Source organism: Ascaphus truei, chromosome 1 (assembly GCF_040206685.1).
Source record: "Ascaphus truei isolate aAscTru1 chromosome 1, aAscTru1.hap1, whole genome shotgun sequence".
Lineage (NCBI taxonomy): Eukaryota > Metazoa > Chordata > Amphibia > Anura > Ascaphidae > Ascaphus > Ascaphus truei.
The window spans coordinates 488,698,403-488,712,592 of NC_134483.1; the positions used below are offsets into that span (position 1 = coordinate 488,698,403).

The 14,190-nt window shown below is 45.9% G+C and overlaps 1 protein-coding gene across 2 annotated transcripts; it reads right to left on the reverse strand.

The window, feature by feature from the left end:
- Positions 1–428: 428 nt before the first annotated feature.
- On the reverse strand, positions 429–7,143 carry SMIM20 (small integral membrane protein 20). Of its 2 annotated transcripts, none has more exons than XM_075568294.1 (3): positions 6,896–7,118; positions 3,216–3,272; positions 429–608 (listed from the first exon to the last, which is right to left on the reverse strand). In XM_075568294.1, exons 1-3 carry the CDS (start codon positions 7,002–7,004, stop codon positions 571–573), a joined length of 204 nt encoding a protein of 67 aa, XP_075424409.1. In that variant the 5' UTR covers positions 7,005–7,118; the 3' UTR covers positions 429–570. The 2 variants fall into 2 exon arrangements, with proteins under 2 accessions (XP_075424409.1, XP_075424417.1); XM_075568302.1 differs by lacking the exon at positions 429–608 and adding an exon at positions 6,280–6,315 and having other exon boundaries at positions 6,896–7,143.
- Between the last annotated feature and the right edge of the window lie 7,047 nt (positions 7,144–14,190).

Consider the following 14,190-nt stretch of genomic DNA (forward strand, 5'->3'; position numbering starts at 1 on the left):
GGAGGGAACTCTGATCAGATACTTTTCATGGCCTACCCCTCCTGCTGTGTGTGAAAACAGACTACAAGCGCTCATTGAATTGACTCAATCATTAAGATAATTGCATTTACAAACAAGATCACAGCAAGTAAGCAAAAGTACTTATGTTTAGTTTATTTCAGAATTAAACATATTTAACAGTATTTGTGATTACTTTTTTATATTAGAAAAAAAACCATATCTATTAATAACTTAAGAGAACAATTTGTAGTTAATATAAACCAATTTGCAAAAGCTTCAGAAATTAACCTACATAAAACACTTAAATAGAAAGCCAAAGTAATTTTCAGGACATATTGGGAAAAGCCTCAGTTAAAACTCCAGAGGGTAATATTGTTTTGTAAAGGAGTCAAACAAAACCATTAGAATATATTACTCACAAACAGAGAAATCATACAAAACTAGCTTTATTTAAATTTTATACAAACATCAGGAATAGATGTATTCTCCACAACTTAAAGAGGTATGTTAGCAGTGTCTGCATTAAGGAACAGCACATCCACTTTTCCAAAAGCAACGCATGAGTTGGGTTTACTTTCTTGAAAACGGGTCAGACCACACTTTCAAACCTAGGAAAATAAAATGACAGGTCACCAAAAAAAAAAAAAAAAAATACATAAAACAAATAAAGAAAAGTATCTATCAGCTGCAAAACGGAGGCAAAACTGGTGAAAATAACTGCATCAGATTTATCTAAGAAAAAGGTCCTGTGTTACTTAATGGCATTTTGCTTTGATAAATCTGGTGCTATATTTTGCGCAAGTTCTGCAGCCGCGAGATACAGAACTACTATTGAATACAATATTAACATTCTAATCATTTGAAAGTACAGGGTTATGTGTTTGCAGTTCCTTGACTCGATAGCATTTAAACTAATTCAACTAAAATCAAGTTGCGCCTGAAACTGGTGCAGTGTTCCTCTCTCTCTCTTTGCTCCAAACAAATCCGCCGGGCTTAGGTGGCATTAGCCTCTGCTCCAAAGATTTCTGCCCCAACCAAAGTTTAATTAAATTCATACATAAGTTGCCGCTTGCCAATTAACGCAGACACTCCATGTCTGGCTCAAATTGTACCATTTTTAATCCATATCCCAAATTATGGTTTTAGCCAGAAAGACGCAGTTAACTGAGATCTAGTATACAACTATATACTGTAGCTTGTATAAATTCAGGCATTTCGTTTATTGAAAAAGGCAAAAAAAAAAAAAAATGTTAATCTTAAATAGGTTACAGTATTCATATTTTGTTCAATTTTGAGACAAAAAAATTGGATCTGCATTTCTATAAACAATTGCTATGTTCAGAATGCATGTGTGCGTGTGTGCACGCGTGTAGACACACACTTTATAAATCCCACAAGCATCAAGTCAGTAAGATGACTAAAATGCAAAACACGCCATGTGAATGTACGTTGAACATCCTCACATATCATCTTACGACTTAACATTTGCAGAGCAACAAAACCGAAGGCCGCTACCTCCACTTTCATATTATGGCGAGAAGAGGGTGGCTCAGGAGTTATGTTATCACTACAAAAATCTGAACATGAAACAAAAAGTTGGCAGTCGTGGACAAGAACCCCTCTACGCTGAGAAATAAATAAAACAAGGAAGTCTCATCCGACGGTAACTGCCATAAAAGTCAATAGCAGGTACCACCTGAACACGGTGCGATACTCCGCATCGAGGCTTGGTTAATCCTGACCATGGTATTTGTGTCTCATACAGTGCTAGGTGAAATGTCAGCCTGGTATGATCTGGAGGACACTGATAAGTGACAAGAGGTTGTCACTAAAAGTCCCTAAAGCTTGCACTCATTGTAAACAGTAGAATGTACATAAAGTACCAGTTAAATAACTAGTACCACTAATATCAAATTATTACAGACCAAATGGGAAATATCCACGTAAACCTAACTATAACACAACTAAAACATATACAATTTTATTACATGCTAAAAACTGACGAAATGCATAAAATGACAACTAATAAACCATAAATAAAAGAGTCCCCATGTGAACGAAACGGACAGTATACGGTAAACAAAAATGCTAGTATGAACACAAGTGAATAAGTCTTATTTACTGCTGTCTGTGTGGGTTTTTTTTGTTTATTCCGCCTTACAATTAACCCCTTACATCCACTCTACACCATTATTATGGTGGTTACTTATGTATAAGTGACACATTAATTGTTACTATTGGATAGCTTTACTTTGAGCCTGTTTGGGAACCAAGTATTAATGTGATATGCTGCTACTCTGCAGTGTTTTGTGGTGAAGCTAATTAGCATTGTTAGTATATTATGGACACTGGCCCCTCATGTTCTGACAGGGCTTTACACTTGTGTTCATACTAGCATTTTTGTATACCGTATACTGTCCGTTTCTTGTGCCATAACTGTAGCAGGGTACCCCCTGACTAGGATTCTGCCCAATGGGCTGGCAATAAGTCCTGGTACTATCAGGTTGCCAGTAGTTGGTATGGGGTACACCCTGTTGTAGCTGGGACGACTCAGCCCTCCTGTTGCCAGCAGGTATATGCACCACACACCCTGTAATGGCCCCTATATGCGATTGGGTGGGGGAAACACTCACATTAATTTAAGTCATAATAGCATATCATTGCTGTCTGTGAATGTATTTAAGATCTCAATTTAGCTGATGTTCAGGAGTTATGTCATTTTTAGTATGAAGGGGAAATATATAAATATATATATATATACAGTGTTCGACAAACCTATACATTTGCTCGCCCCGGGCGAGTGGATTTAACCCCCGGGCGAGTAAATATTGGCCCAAGCAGCACACGTTTGGTACTAGGTGGCGAGTAGATTTTTTTGTGTGGCGAGTAGATTTTTTGGTGATTTGTCATCCACTGTATATATATATATATATATATATATATATATATATATATATATATATATATATATATATATATATATATATATATATTTCCCCTTCATACTAAAAATTACATAACTCCTGAACATCAGCTAAATTGAGATCTTAAATACATTCACAGACAGCAATGATATGTATATATGATGTTTCTATCCCCTGCTGTGTCCAATCCAAAATGCCATGTTCATTTTAGTGAATGTAAATTTTTTATTTTTTATTTTATTTATTTTTTTGCAAATGGATCAGATGTAAAACCATATTTGTAATACTCACCTGGTGGCTGCACATTTTCCTGGTTTACATCAGCACGATTTACTGCTTGTTCTCGCTCTAGTAAATGCAAAGTTGAGAAAATATAAACAAACAAAACATTGTAAAACTTATTAAAAAAATTAAAGATTTACCAGACTTTATACCACACAAAAAAAACATTACAAGAACATAGTGGTTGATGTTTTAACTAAAAGTGTAATTACACTTAAAAAAAAAGGACAAAACTTTTTTTTATTATTATACAGTACCAACTGCCCTAGCATTTTATTTTTACTTCTTTACATTTCTTACCACATACTTCCATGTAAAATAATCTAGATTTCAAGGAATTATTTATGGGGATCGCTAAACTCAACTGTAATGAATGCAACTTGAGCATTGCTGCAGCTTGTTTTTCCTCATCTACAGCATGTAATATCCGATGTTAAAGCAGCAATACAAGCTTCACTTATTTTTTTTATTACTGGATTGAAGCAGGGGGTCTCCGGAGCTGAACTGCATTCATTTCAGCTTCAGAGACCCCCAGCTTCCAGAGATACCCCATATGGAGGTAAGTATCTCTGTGGAGTTTAAATGTACTGGTCACACGGGCCAATAGGAAGTCACACTGAATGCGTCACAGCTTCCTATTGGCCCAAGTGACGCGGGACATTTAAACGACATTATGTTAGGCACACAGCTCCCTGGCTGCATTGATACCGGCACCCCTACGAAGGTAAGTATCTCTGGAAGCTGGGGGTCCCCGGAGGTAAAGTTAGCACAGGTCAGCTCTGGAGACCCCCTGCAATAAAAAATAAATAAATAAACCCTGTATTGCTGCTTTAAAGGCGAGGCCCTAACAAAATATTTATTTTGTGCAAAGTATTTTTTCTGGGCTATTACAAGTCAGGCTTTAAAGCAGCAGTCCAAACTGCAGTTTTCCCTCCCCCATCCCCCTTTAATATGTGCATCAATACAATGATAAGTAATTACTAAAATGACGATCGATCGGCGAAGATTCGGCTGGGGGGTTCAATAAAAGGCTGTCAGTGCAGCAGAAGAGGACCAAAGATGTGTGGGGAAGACCATGTGACCAGGCAGTCACTAGATACAATTGGTGCACAGCTAGATAGGGGGCAGGGCTCAAGCAGTTTGCTAGAGCAGCGGTGTGTAAACTGGGGGGAGCGCCCCCCGACTGAATGCAGGATTTACAGAGGCCCCGCGCGCTTCCTGAAGGCACTTAAATTAAGTGCAGGGCCTCTGTAAACCTAACTTACCTTGGCCCGGCGGCGTCTTACACGCGTCGCCATGGAAACGCAGCGTCATGACGTCACGTTGCTATGGCAACGTGACGTCATGACGCCGGAGCGGTGGTGCGCGTAGGTGAGGGGACCGCCGGCAAGGGAGCGCAGGGGGAAAAAAAAGTTTGCACCCCCCTGTGCTAGAGTCTGTTTCAGAAGAGGAAGGGGATTTCACTTTGTAAATGGTTGGTATAGAAACAAAAAATGCTAAATACATTATAATACTTTATAAATGTCAAAGTTGGTTTAAAAAAAATGCAACAAGTATTTTCTCATAGTACAGAACTGTTTTTTTTTTTTTTTTAAAACACACATAGGATATTGCTTGGCCTGCAGATTAAGGCCTGGGACATAGTACGGTGAGCCTTGCTGAGCAGATGCACTTACCCCCTGCATCTGTCATCAGCGCGGCTTTAGCAGCCGCTTCCGCATGCGTGCGGAGGCTCAGGTATTTTGAAGAGACAGGCAAATTTAAAATTTGCCGCTCAGGGAAGCGGAGGAGCGGTCACGTGACCGCTCACATCCAATGAGAGGGACTAGCCCCGCCTCCTGCCCGCCTCCGCCCCGCCCCCAAAGCGTACTCACTGCCTCGCCGGACACAAAAAAGCTCCAGTTTGAGCAGGCGAGGCAGAGCAGGAGCGCTGATCAGCGCGGCCCGAGGCCTAAGGCCTGGGACCCGCTGCGCTCGTTGGCGCGGGCGGCAATGTAGCGAGTTCCCCACCAGCAGGGGAATCCTTGCGAGCCGGTCCCGGTCCCCCCTGGCGGCACAGCTGACTACACGCTGTGGCGCGTCAGCCGCTAGGAGACACCAGAGAATGGTGTTTCCTAGCGTTGACGCGTCACGTGGTGTGGCTGTGAGCCAATGGGGAGGGGAGGCTGCGGGAGGAGGAGAGGCTTCGGGGAGCGGGGAGGAGTGTGGAGTGAAAGCAGCGTGAGTGCCTCTCTGTGTGTGTGTCTGAGTGCGTGCGTGCGTGCCTGCCTGTGTGTGTGTATGTGTGTGCCTGTCTGTGTGCGTGCCTGTCTCTGTCTGTGTGTGTGTGTGTATGAGTGCGTGAGTGCCTGTCTCTGTCTGTGTGTGTGTGTGTGTGTGTGTGTGTGCCTGCGTGTGTGTGTTTTTTTTACTTACCTGCAGCCCGTGGCAGCCCGTGGAGGGAGGGGAGGGGAGGGAAGAGTAGCGGGTCCCTCCGCTCAAGCCATGCCCCCCCCTCCCTGTCAATCCTCCCACTCCCGCCCACCTCCCGCTCCGGCCCCTCACGTCATGGCCGCGCCCCCCCCCGACCCGTTTGGCCACGCCCCCCCGCTCCGAGAAAAGTATCCTGTAGACCGCAGATCGCGGTACAGCGAGTTGCACGCGCCGCCGGCAAGCAAGCCAGCCGTGCGGACGCGTGCAACGGGACCTTAGCCTAAAGCAGCACTCCAAGCGACACCAAGTCAAAATAATAAAAAATAGATTTGAAGCAGGGGAGTCTCTGAAGATGAAACTCATTGATTTCAGCACTGGGGACCCCTGCTTCCTGAGCGAATTACCTTCGCATGTGCTAGGGGTAGGAGCCTTGGGTGGGTTCACAATATGGCGGTTTAAAAGTCCGGCAGCATCCAATAGGAAGCTGCAACATTATCCCTTGTGTCTTCCTATTGGCCCACGTGATGCGGGAACTTAAACTGCACAGAGATATCGGCAGCACCTACAGGAGGTATCTCAGGAAGCAGGGGGTCCCCGGGGCTGAAATCAAATTGATGGCCACAAAGGTCAGCTGGCAGATAGTGGCTTCCTATTAGCTCACCAGAGTAATGTTACCCCAGGAATCCCATTGTTGATCCTACCAAACAAAAAAACAAAATAAAAAAAAGTATAACAACAACACTTTGCAGTAAGAATAGGCATACAATACGTGTGTGTGTGTGAGCTCTGGACATGTAATTTTTTATCTAGGACACACTTGGGTTGTTCCATTAAAAGTTATCATAACACAACTTCACCGATACTTGTTCTTTTAAACTCAATTGCTGAACACAACTGATTACATTGCTCCGCACAATTAGGAACTGTGAGTAGGCATGCAACAAAGACAAGTTTGAAACCTTGACACAAATGTTATATATGACAACATAACACTGAAAACAGTGTATGTCATGCAATACGTGCTTGATAACACATTTAGACTGCTTGTTATATAATAGATATACAGTAAATTGAATAAGATATCAGTCTTATCGCTTAGTTGAACTTGATTCCTCACCATCCTAATTTTAACCAGAGCACAGCCTTTTACACAGACACACACCTCTAGGGGGGTACTAATATCCATATTACTGTTTACAATGTTGCATGCACCAAGTCTAGGCAAACACCTCCCTCCCCTTCCTGTGAAACAGAAACAAGAGTCCGATGTCACTTACTGTATTCATCTATGTTCGCCAGGGGGTGGAAGAATATGGGGTAAAAAGCTGCTGCCACTGCAGTCACAAAACCACCGAAAATAAGGATTATCCTGGTGTTCCTAGACATGCTGATGAGTGACTGCGATGGTGCCCCGGGGAGAAGGGCACGCTGGGCACGTGCTGCTGAGACCAGGAAGCAGAGAGGACACAGGAGCCAGCTGTGTCTGACAGCCAATGCCTTCCCCGGCCTGAACACACACATCTAAACCACATTCTGGTTGGGTGGCGTAGCATGGTCTGTTGAAAGCGGTCTCCTCGTAGGGTTATGTCCTCTGCTTTCACTGAGTAACTCCCATTGCTTCTGCAATATCATATCAGCAGAGAGTAAAGCTGCAATGATTCACTCTGTAAAAGAAAAAAATAAACTGTTCAACAAACATGCATAGGAAAAGATGTTTGGTATTAACAGGGACATTGCTAATTTTAGGGAACAGTGTTGGTTCTGAAAGTGCTGCAGGTTGTAAATAAAAAGGTGTCATTTTTACCCCATACATGAGAAATAGGTGTTTTTCTAGTTCTGATTTGATTTCCTGTTTATCCACTCGTATGCTGAAATGTCCAGAGACACAGGCTATACAGTATAATCAGCATTTTAGGCAAATAATATAAACTGCGCAGAAATCGTACAAAACAATTCATATTCATAGAGAAAAGCAGAAGCTCAAATGGCCACGCTCAATATGACATCCCCGGCAGCATTAAGTATTTAAAGCAGCAGTCCACACTGATCACCATTTGTTAGCATTTATTTATTTAAAGAGTTCTCTTGTGCCTTGCATTGTTTTTAATCTGATGCGTTAAAATGAAGTTCTCCCCAGAGCTGACCCGTGCTGAGGCGCGCTCACGCTCAGCACTGAGCCCCTGCAGCCACAATGAGAGCGGCTATAGCAGGGGCTCGCGCACGCTTCCGCAAGCATGCGGAAGCGTGTGTCTTATGAAAATTTTAGATTTGGCTCCATGACGTCACTGGCCCGCCCCCCCGGCACGCTCCCGGACGCCGCACTAACCAAGGCCAGGGAAAGCACCCGCTTTCCCTCAGCGCGCCTCCGCACGGGAGAAGGCACCCTGGAGAGCGCTCCAAGCATGAGCGCCGGGTGTCCTGTCATTTATGCGCGAAGGTGGGGGCATTGAGCACGCTGGAAAGTTAGATTTTTTTGGTAACATAAGCACCGAGCGCCGGTGAGCGTGTGTACCCGCGCACGATCACGCGGGGACTTACATATATCTCTATATGTAAGTAACCGCGGCAAGCGCCGTCCACTCAGCGCTAGCGGGGACGCAGCCTAAGGCTGAGTCCCCGCTCGCGCTGAGAGCGCTCATGCTTGGAGAGCGCTCCAAGCATGAGCGCCGGGTGTCCTCCGAATTACGCAAGCGCGTGCGGGGGGGGGGGGGAGGGGGCGGCATTGCGGGCCAGCTGAGCGCGCGGGGAAGTATAGTTTTTGTTTTGGTAAGCGCCGAACGCGGGTCAGCGTGTGTGCCCGCACACGAGCGCCGCGTGAGCGGGAACTTACATGTCATGACTGTGACACGCGCGCCTGGCGGGGGGGGGCGCCGCATGCACAGCGCTAACCGCGATCTGCGGTCTCCAGGATAGGGAGCTTGCGACGGGAGGGGGCGTGGGAGGGGATTTGCCTCCGTCGCAAGGTTTAAACTCAATTTCATTGAGATTAAAAAACCTTGCAGTATGGCGCGGCTGCACCTTCAGCGTGAAGGTGAGTACTGGGCCCTTCCTCATTGAGGGGCGGTGCTTACACGCACAGCGCACGCCGAGCCTAAGGCTGAGCTCAGACAGAATACTACAGTACTGCACATCCGCACCTCTGCCTGCTGGGCGATGTGTGCTCATCCCTAGCAGGCAGAATGACGTGATTGGAGGCGGGACTTTAAAAAATAAAAAAGTGTACGTGTTTGTGATTGGCTGGTGAAGTACACGTGACACGGCGGTTGCTTGAAATTACAACTTCAGTTGTCTTCTTCAACTGCAGCGGTGTCAACGCTGTACTTCGCCGCCGGGATTCGTTTTCACTTTGAAAAAACTCCCACACACCAAAGCGAAAGAGAGGCGAGCGTGCGCACGCACGTAAGTGGGCGCTCGCTGCATCGCATTCTGTAAGCTCTACGGGGCATGGACCTGTGCCTGCAAAATGTCTCTGTAAAGCGCTATGTAAACCTAGCAGCGCTATACAAGAACATGCTATTATTATTAATACAACTAAACCCCGTTATAACGCGGTCTTCGGGGTCCACCCCGAGACCACCGCGTTACTAACGGGGTCGCGCTAATTTAAAAAAAAAAAATGGCCGCCGCATCAGTGCATATAGTATTTACCCCGCGGTGGTAAGGGGATGGGAGGGGGGATGCCCCTCCGGCTTCCGCTTCCCCTGTCACCGCGTGACAGGAGATGGGAGGGGGGATTCCCCTCCGGTTCCGGCTTCCCCTGCCACCGCGGTACAGGAGATGGGAGGGGGGATTCCCCTCCGGTCCGGCTCCCCCTGCCACCGCGTGACAGGAGATGGGAGGGGGGATTCCCCTCCGGTTCCGGCTTCCCCTGCCACCGCGGTACAGGAGATGGGAGGGGGGATGCCCCTCCGGTTTCCGCTTCCCCTGTCACCGCGGTACAGGAGATGGGAGGGGGGATTCCCCTCCGGTCCGGCTCCCCCCGCCGCAGCACAGGGCCCTCGCGCCGCAATACCGTAGCGCAGGGTCGTCCTGCCCTCCCCCCCCCCATGCCCCCCCGCGCTGCACCGGGCCATCCCACCAGCCCCCGCAGCATCGGGGCCCCCCGCAGCATCGGGGGCCCCCGCAGCAGCCATCATCCCCCTCCACCGCAGCACCACCCCCACCCTGCAGCCACATGCCTCAAAAATCATCCCCAAAGTAAGGTAAGGCTGATTTATGTATAAGTGTAGTGTGTGTGTGTGTGTGTGTGTGTGTGTGTGTGTGTGTGTGTGTGTCTGTGTGTGTGTGTGTGTGTGTGTCAGTGTGAGCAGTGTGTGTGCAGTGTGCAGTGTGAGCAATGAGCAGTGTGTCAGTGTGAGCAATGAGCAGTGTGTCAGTGTGTGCAGTGTGAGCAATGAGCAGTGTGTCAGTGTGTGCAGTGTGAGCAATGAGCAGTGTGTGTCAGTGTGAGCAGTGTGTGTGCAGTGTGAGCAATGAGCAGTGTGTGTGCAGTGTGCAGTGTGTGTGTAGTGTGTCAGTGTGTGCAGTGTGAGCAATGAGCAGTGAGTGTGCAGTGTGTGTGCAGTGTGTCAGTGTGTGCAATGAGCAGTGTGTGTCAGTGTGAGCAGTGTGTGTGCAGTGTGAGGTGTGTGCAGTGTGAGCAATGAGCAGTGTGTGTGCAGTGTGCAGTGTGTGTCAGTGTGAGCAGTGTGTGTGCAGTGTGAGCAATGAGCAGTGTGTGTGTAGTGTGTCAGTGTGTGCAGTGTGAGTAATGAGCAGTGTGTGTGCAGTGTGTGTGCAGTGTGTGTGCAGTGTGTCAGTGTGAGCAGTGAGTGTGCAGTGTGTGTGCAGTGTGTCAGTGTGTGCAATGAGCAGTGTGCAGTGTGTGTCAGTGTGAGCAGTGTGTGTGCAGTGTGAGCAATGAGCAGTGTGTGTGTAGTGTGTCAGTGTGTGCAGTGTGAGCAATGAGCAGTGTGTGTGCAGTGTGCAGTGTGTGTGCAGTGTGTGTGCAGTGTGTCAGTGTGTGCAATGAGCAGTGTGTGTGCAGTGTGCGTGCAGTGTGCAGTGTGTGTGCAGTGTGAGCAATGAGCAGTGTGTGTGCAGTGAGTGTGTGCAGTGTGTGTGCAGTGTGTCAGTGTGAGCAATGAGCAGTGAGTGTGCAGTGTGTGTGCAGTGTGTCAGTGTGTGCAATGAGCAGTGTGTGTGCAGTGTGTGTCAGTGTGAGCAGTGTGTGTGCAGTGTGAGCAATGAGCAGTGTGTGTGTAGTGTGTCAGTGTGTGCAGTGTGAGCAATGAGCAGTGTGTGTGCAGTGTGTGTGCAGTGTGTCAGTGTGTGCAATGAGCAGTGTGTGTGCAGTGTGCAGTGTGTGTGCAGTGTGAGCAATGAGCAGTGTGTGTGCAGTGAGTGTGTGCAGTGTGTGTGTAGTGTGTCAGTGTGTGCAGTGTGAGCAATGAGCAGTGAGTGTGCAGTGTGTGTGCAGTGTGTCAGTGTGTGCAATGAGCAGTGTGTGTCAGTGTGAGCAGTGTGTGTGCAGTGTGAGGTGTGTGCAGTGTGAGCAATGAGCAGTGTGTGTGCAGTGTGCAGTGTGTGTCAGTGTGAGCAGTGTGTGTGCAGTGTGAGCAATGAGCAGTGTGTGTGTAGTGTGTCAGTGTGTGCAGTGTGAGTAATGAGCAGTGTGTGTGCAGTGTGTGTGCAGTGTGTGTGCAGTGTGTCAGTGTGAGCAATGAGCAGTGAGTGTGCAGTGTGTGTGCAGTGTGTCAGTGTGTGCAATGAGCAGTGTGTGTGCAGTGTGCAGTGTGTGTCAGTGTGAGCAGTGTGTGTGCAGTGTGAGCAATGAGCAGTGTGTGTGTAGTGTGTCAGTGTGTGGAGTGTGAGCAATGAGCAGTGTGTGTGCAGTGTGCAGTGTGTGTGCAGTGTGTGCGCAGTGTGTGTGCAGTGTGGCAGTGTGTGCAATGAGCAGTGTGTGTGCAGTGTGCGTGCAGTGTGCAGTGTGTGTGCAGTGTGAGCAATGAGCAGTGTGTGTGCAGTGAGTGTGTGCAGTGTGTGCAGTGTGCAAAAAAAAATTTTTTAAACGGGAGCTATGGGAAAACCGCGTTATAACCGAATCGCGGTATAGCGAGGCGCGTTATAACGGGGTTTAGCTGTACAATAATGTCACTTGAATGGCCATTAGCAATCGCTAATCACTAACCTCCTCTTTTTGTAATACTGTATACACTCAAAAAGGCTGCTGCACACAGAATTACACGAAGAGGTTAACCAGGTATAACATGCAAAAACTCCTCTGACAATTATCTAAGTGACCAGGGATTTCCTGGTGGGCGGGGGCATACGGTAGATTTGCTTGATCACGGCTGACTGCTGCTTTAACATATTGTTTATACCAGACCATTTCAAGGCATGGTGAAAGCTGAACAAACAGTTCCCCTCCCTTTAAGTACTTCTTCTGCAAGACTTAACAGTGTAAAATCAAACATTTACTGTAATAATCTCTGTAACAACTATAACTCCACCGTCTCCAAGTGGGGAAGTGGAACTTAACTCTTAGATTGGAACTGAGATAGCAGCAGTTGAATGTATTAATACCTTTAAAAGCCTTGCATCTTACACAAGTTTTTTTTCATGACGGAGGATTTAACTCGTGATTGTTTCTTCTTTGCTGACTGACAGACAGACAGACTTGTAGAGCAATAGGAATAATTAGAATAGAAGATGTGGGTGTTTTTTGAGAAAAAAATCGGATGCAATAGGGTTGATATTTTTTGTATGTATTTTCAATGTATTTTTTGTTTTTTACTTCGACTGAGCTTCTGTAGTTCTGTAAATGAAACAAAGTTGAGACGCTCTCCAGTGGAAATACTGTGACATTATTTTAAATGTGCCGTTTCAGCCCAACACAAAATACTTGATATGTGTAGGGCCAAAATGTTGGTATGTTTACAAGAACAAAATGTATATTTATCCAGGAGTTGGCTCACTATTTCCTCCATCTCTCTTATTTAGCCGGCAATAATTTTCTCAGGCAGTGCTAGTTAAGGTAAGAGTTAGAACGCGCTTATAGTGCTGGCGACAGCGACGCGACCGATGACGTCACCCATCGCCATTAGCAAAAGTTGTAATTAGGTTTTTAGCGACGTCGCTGGCGACAAGGCCAGTGACGTCACTAAGGGGGCGGGCCGCGCAATTTGATTGGTTTAGAGACAGTCACATGTGGCGACTGTCTCTAAAAAATAAAATTTACCCGGCTTCAAAAATTTTAATCACTCCGTCGCGCTTACTATAAGCGCTTGGAGTTATTGTATTTGTTTCGGAGCAACGTCGTGTCGCCATCGCCAGGCACTATAAGCGCAGCCTTAGGCTGGAATAATAGGGTAAGAGTTAGGCTAGAATTATAGGGTAAGAGTTAGGCTGGAATAATAGGGTAAGAGTTAGGCTAGAATTATAGGGTAAGAGTTAGGCTAGAATTATAGGGTAAGAGTTAGGCTGGAATTATAGGGTAAGAGTTAGTCTGGAATAATAGGGTAAGAGTTAGGTTGGAATTATAGGGTAAGAGTTAGGCTGGAATTATAGGGTAAGAGTTAGGCTGGAATTATAGGGTAAGAGTTAGTCTGGAATTATAGGGTAAGAGTTAGGCTGGAATTATAGGGTAAGAGTTAGGCTGGAATTATAGGGTCAGAGTTAGGCTGGAATTATAGGGTAAGAGTTAGTCTGGAATTATAGGGTAAGAGTTAGGCTGGAATTATAGGGTAAGAGTTAGGCTGGAATTATAGGGTAAGAGTTAGGCTGGAATTATAGGGTAAGAGTTAGTCTGGAATAATAGGGTAAGAGTTAGTCTGGAATTATAGGTTAAGAATTAGTCTGGAATTATAGGGTAAGAGTTAGTCTGGAATTATAGGGTAAGAGTTAGGCTGGAATTATAGGGTAAGAGTTAGGCTGGAATTATAGGGTAAGAGTTAGGCTGGCATTATAGGGTAAGAGTTAGTCTGGAATAATAGGGTAAGAGTTAGGCTGGAATTATAGGGTAAGAGTTAGTCTGGAATAATAGGGTAAGAGTTAGGCTGGAATTATAGGGTAAGAGTTAGTCTGGAATAATAGGGTAAGAGTTAGTCTGGAATTATAGGGTAAGAGTTAGTCTGGAATAATAGGGTAAGAGTTAGTCTGGAATTATAGGGTAAGAGTTAGGCTGGCATTATAGGGTAAGAGTTAGTCTGGAATAATAGGGTAAGAGTTAGGCTGGAATTATAGGGTAAGAGTTAGTCTGGAATAATAGGGTAAGAGTTAGGCTGGAATTATAGGGTAAGAGTTAGTCTGGAATAATAGGGTAAGAGTTAGTCTGGAATTATAGGGTAAGAGTTAGTCTGGAATAATAGGGTAAGAGTTAGGCTGGAATAATAGGGTAAGAGTTGGGCTGGAATAATAGGGTAAGAGTTAGGCTGGAATAATAGGGTAAGAGTTAGGCTGGAATTATAGGGTAAGAGTTAGGCTGGAATTATAGGGTAAGAGTTAGTCTGGAATTATAGGGTAACAGTTAGTCTGGAATAATAGGGTAAGAGTTAGGCTGGAATTATAGGGTAAGAGTTAGTCTGGAATAATA

Excerpts from the sequence above, each read along its gene's own strand:
- SMIM20 (XM_075568302.1), bottom strand. The coding sequence starts at position 7,139 with ATGTGTGTGTTCAGGCCGGGGAAGGCATTGGCTGTCAGACACAGCTGG. Across the intron at positions 6,316-6,895 it reads GGCGAACATAGATGAATACA|GATCAACAATGGGATTCCTG; the intron begins GTAAGTGACATC and ends TTTGTTTGGTAG.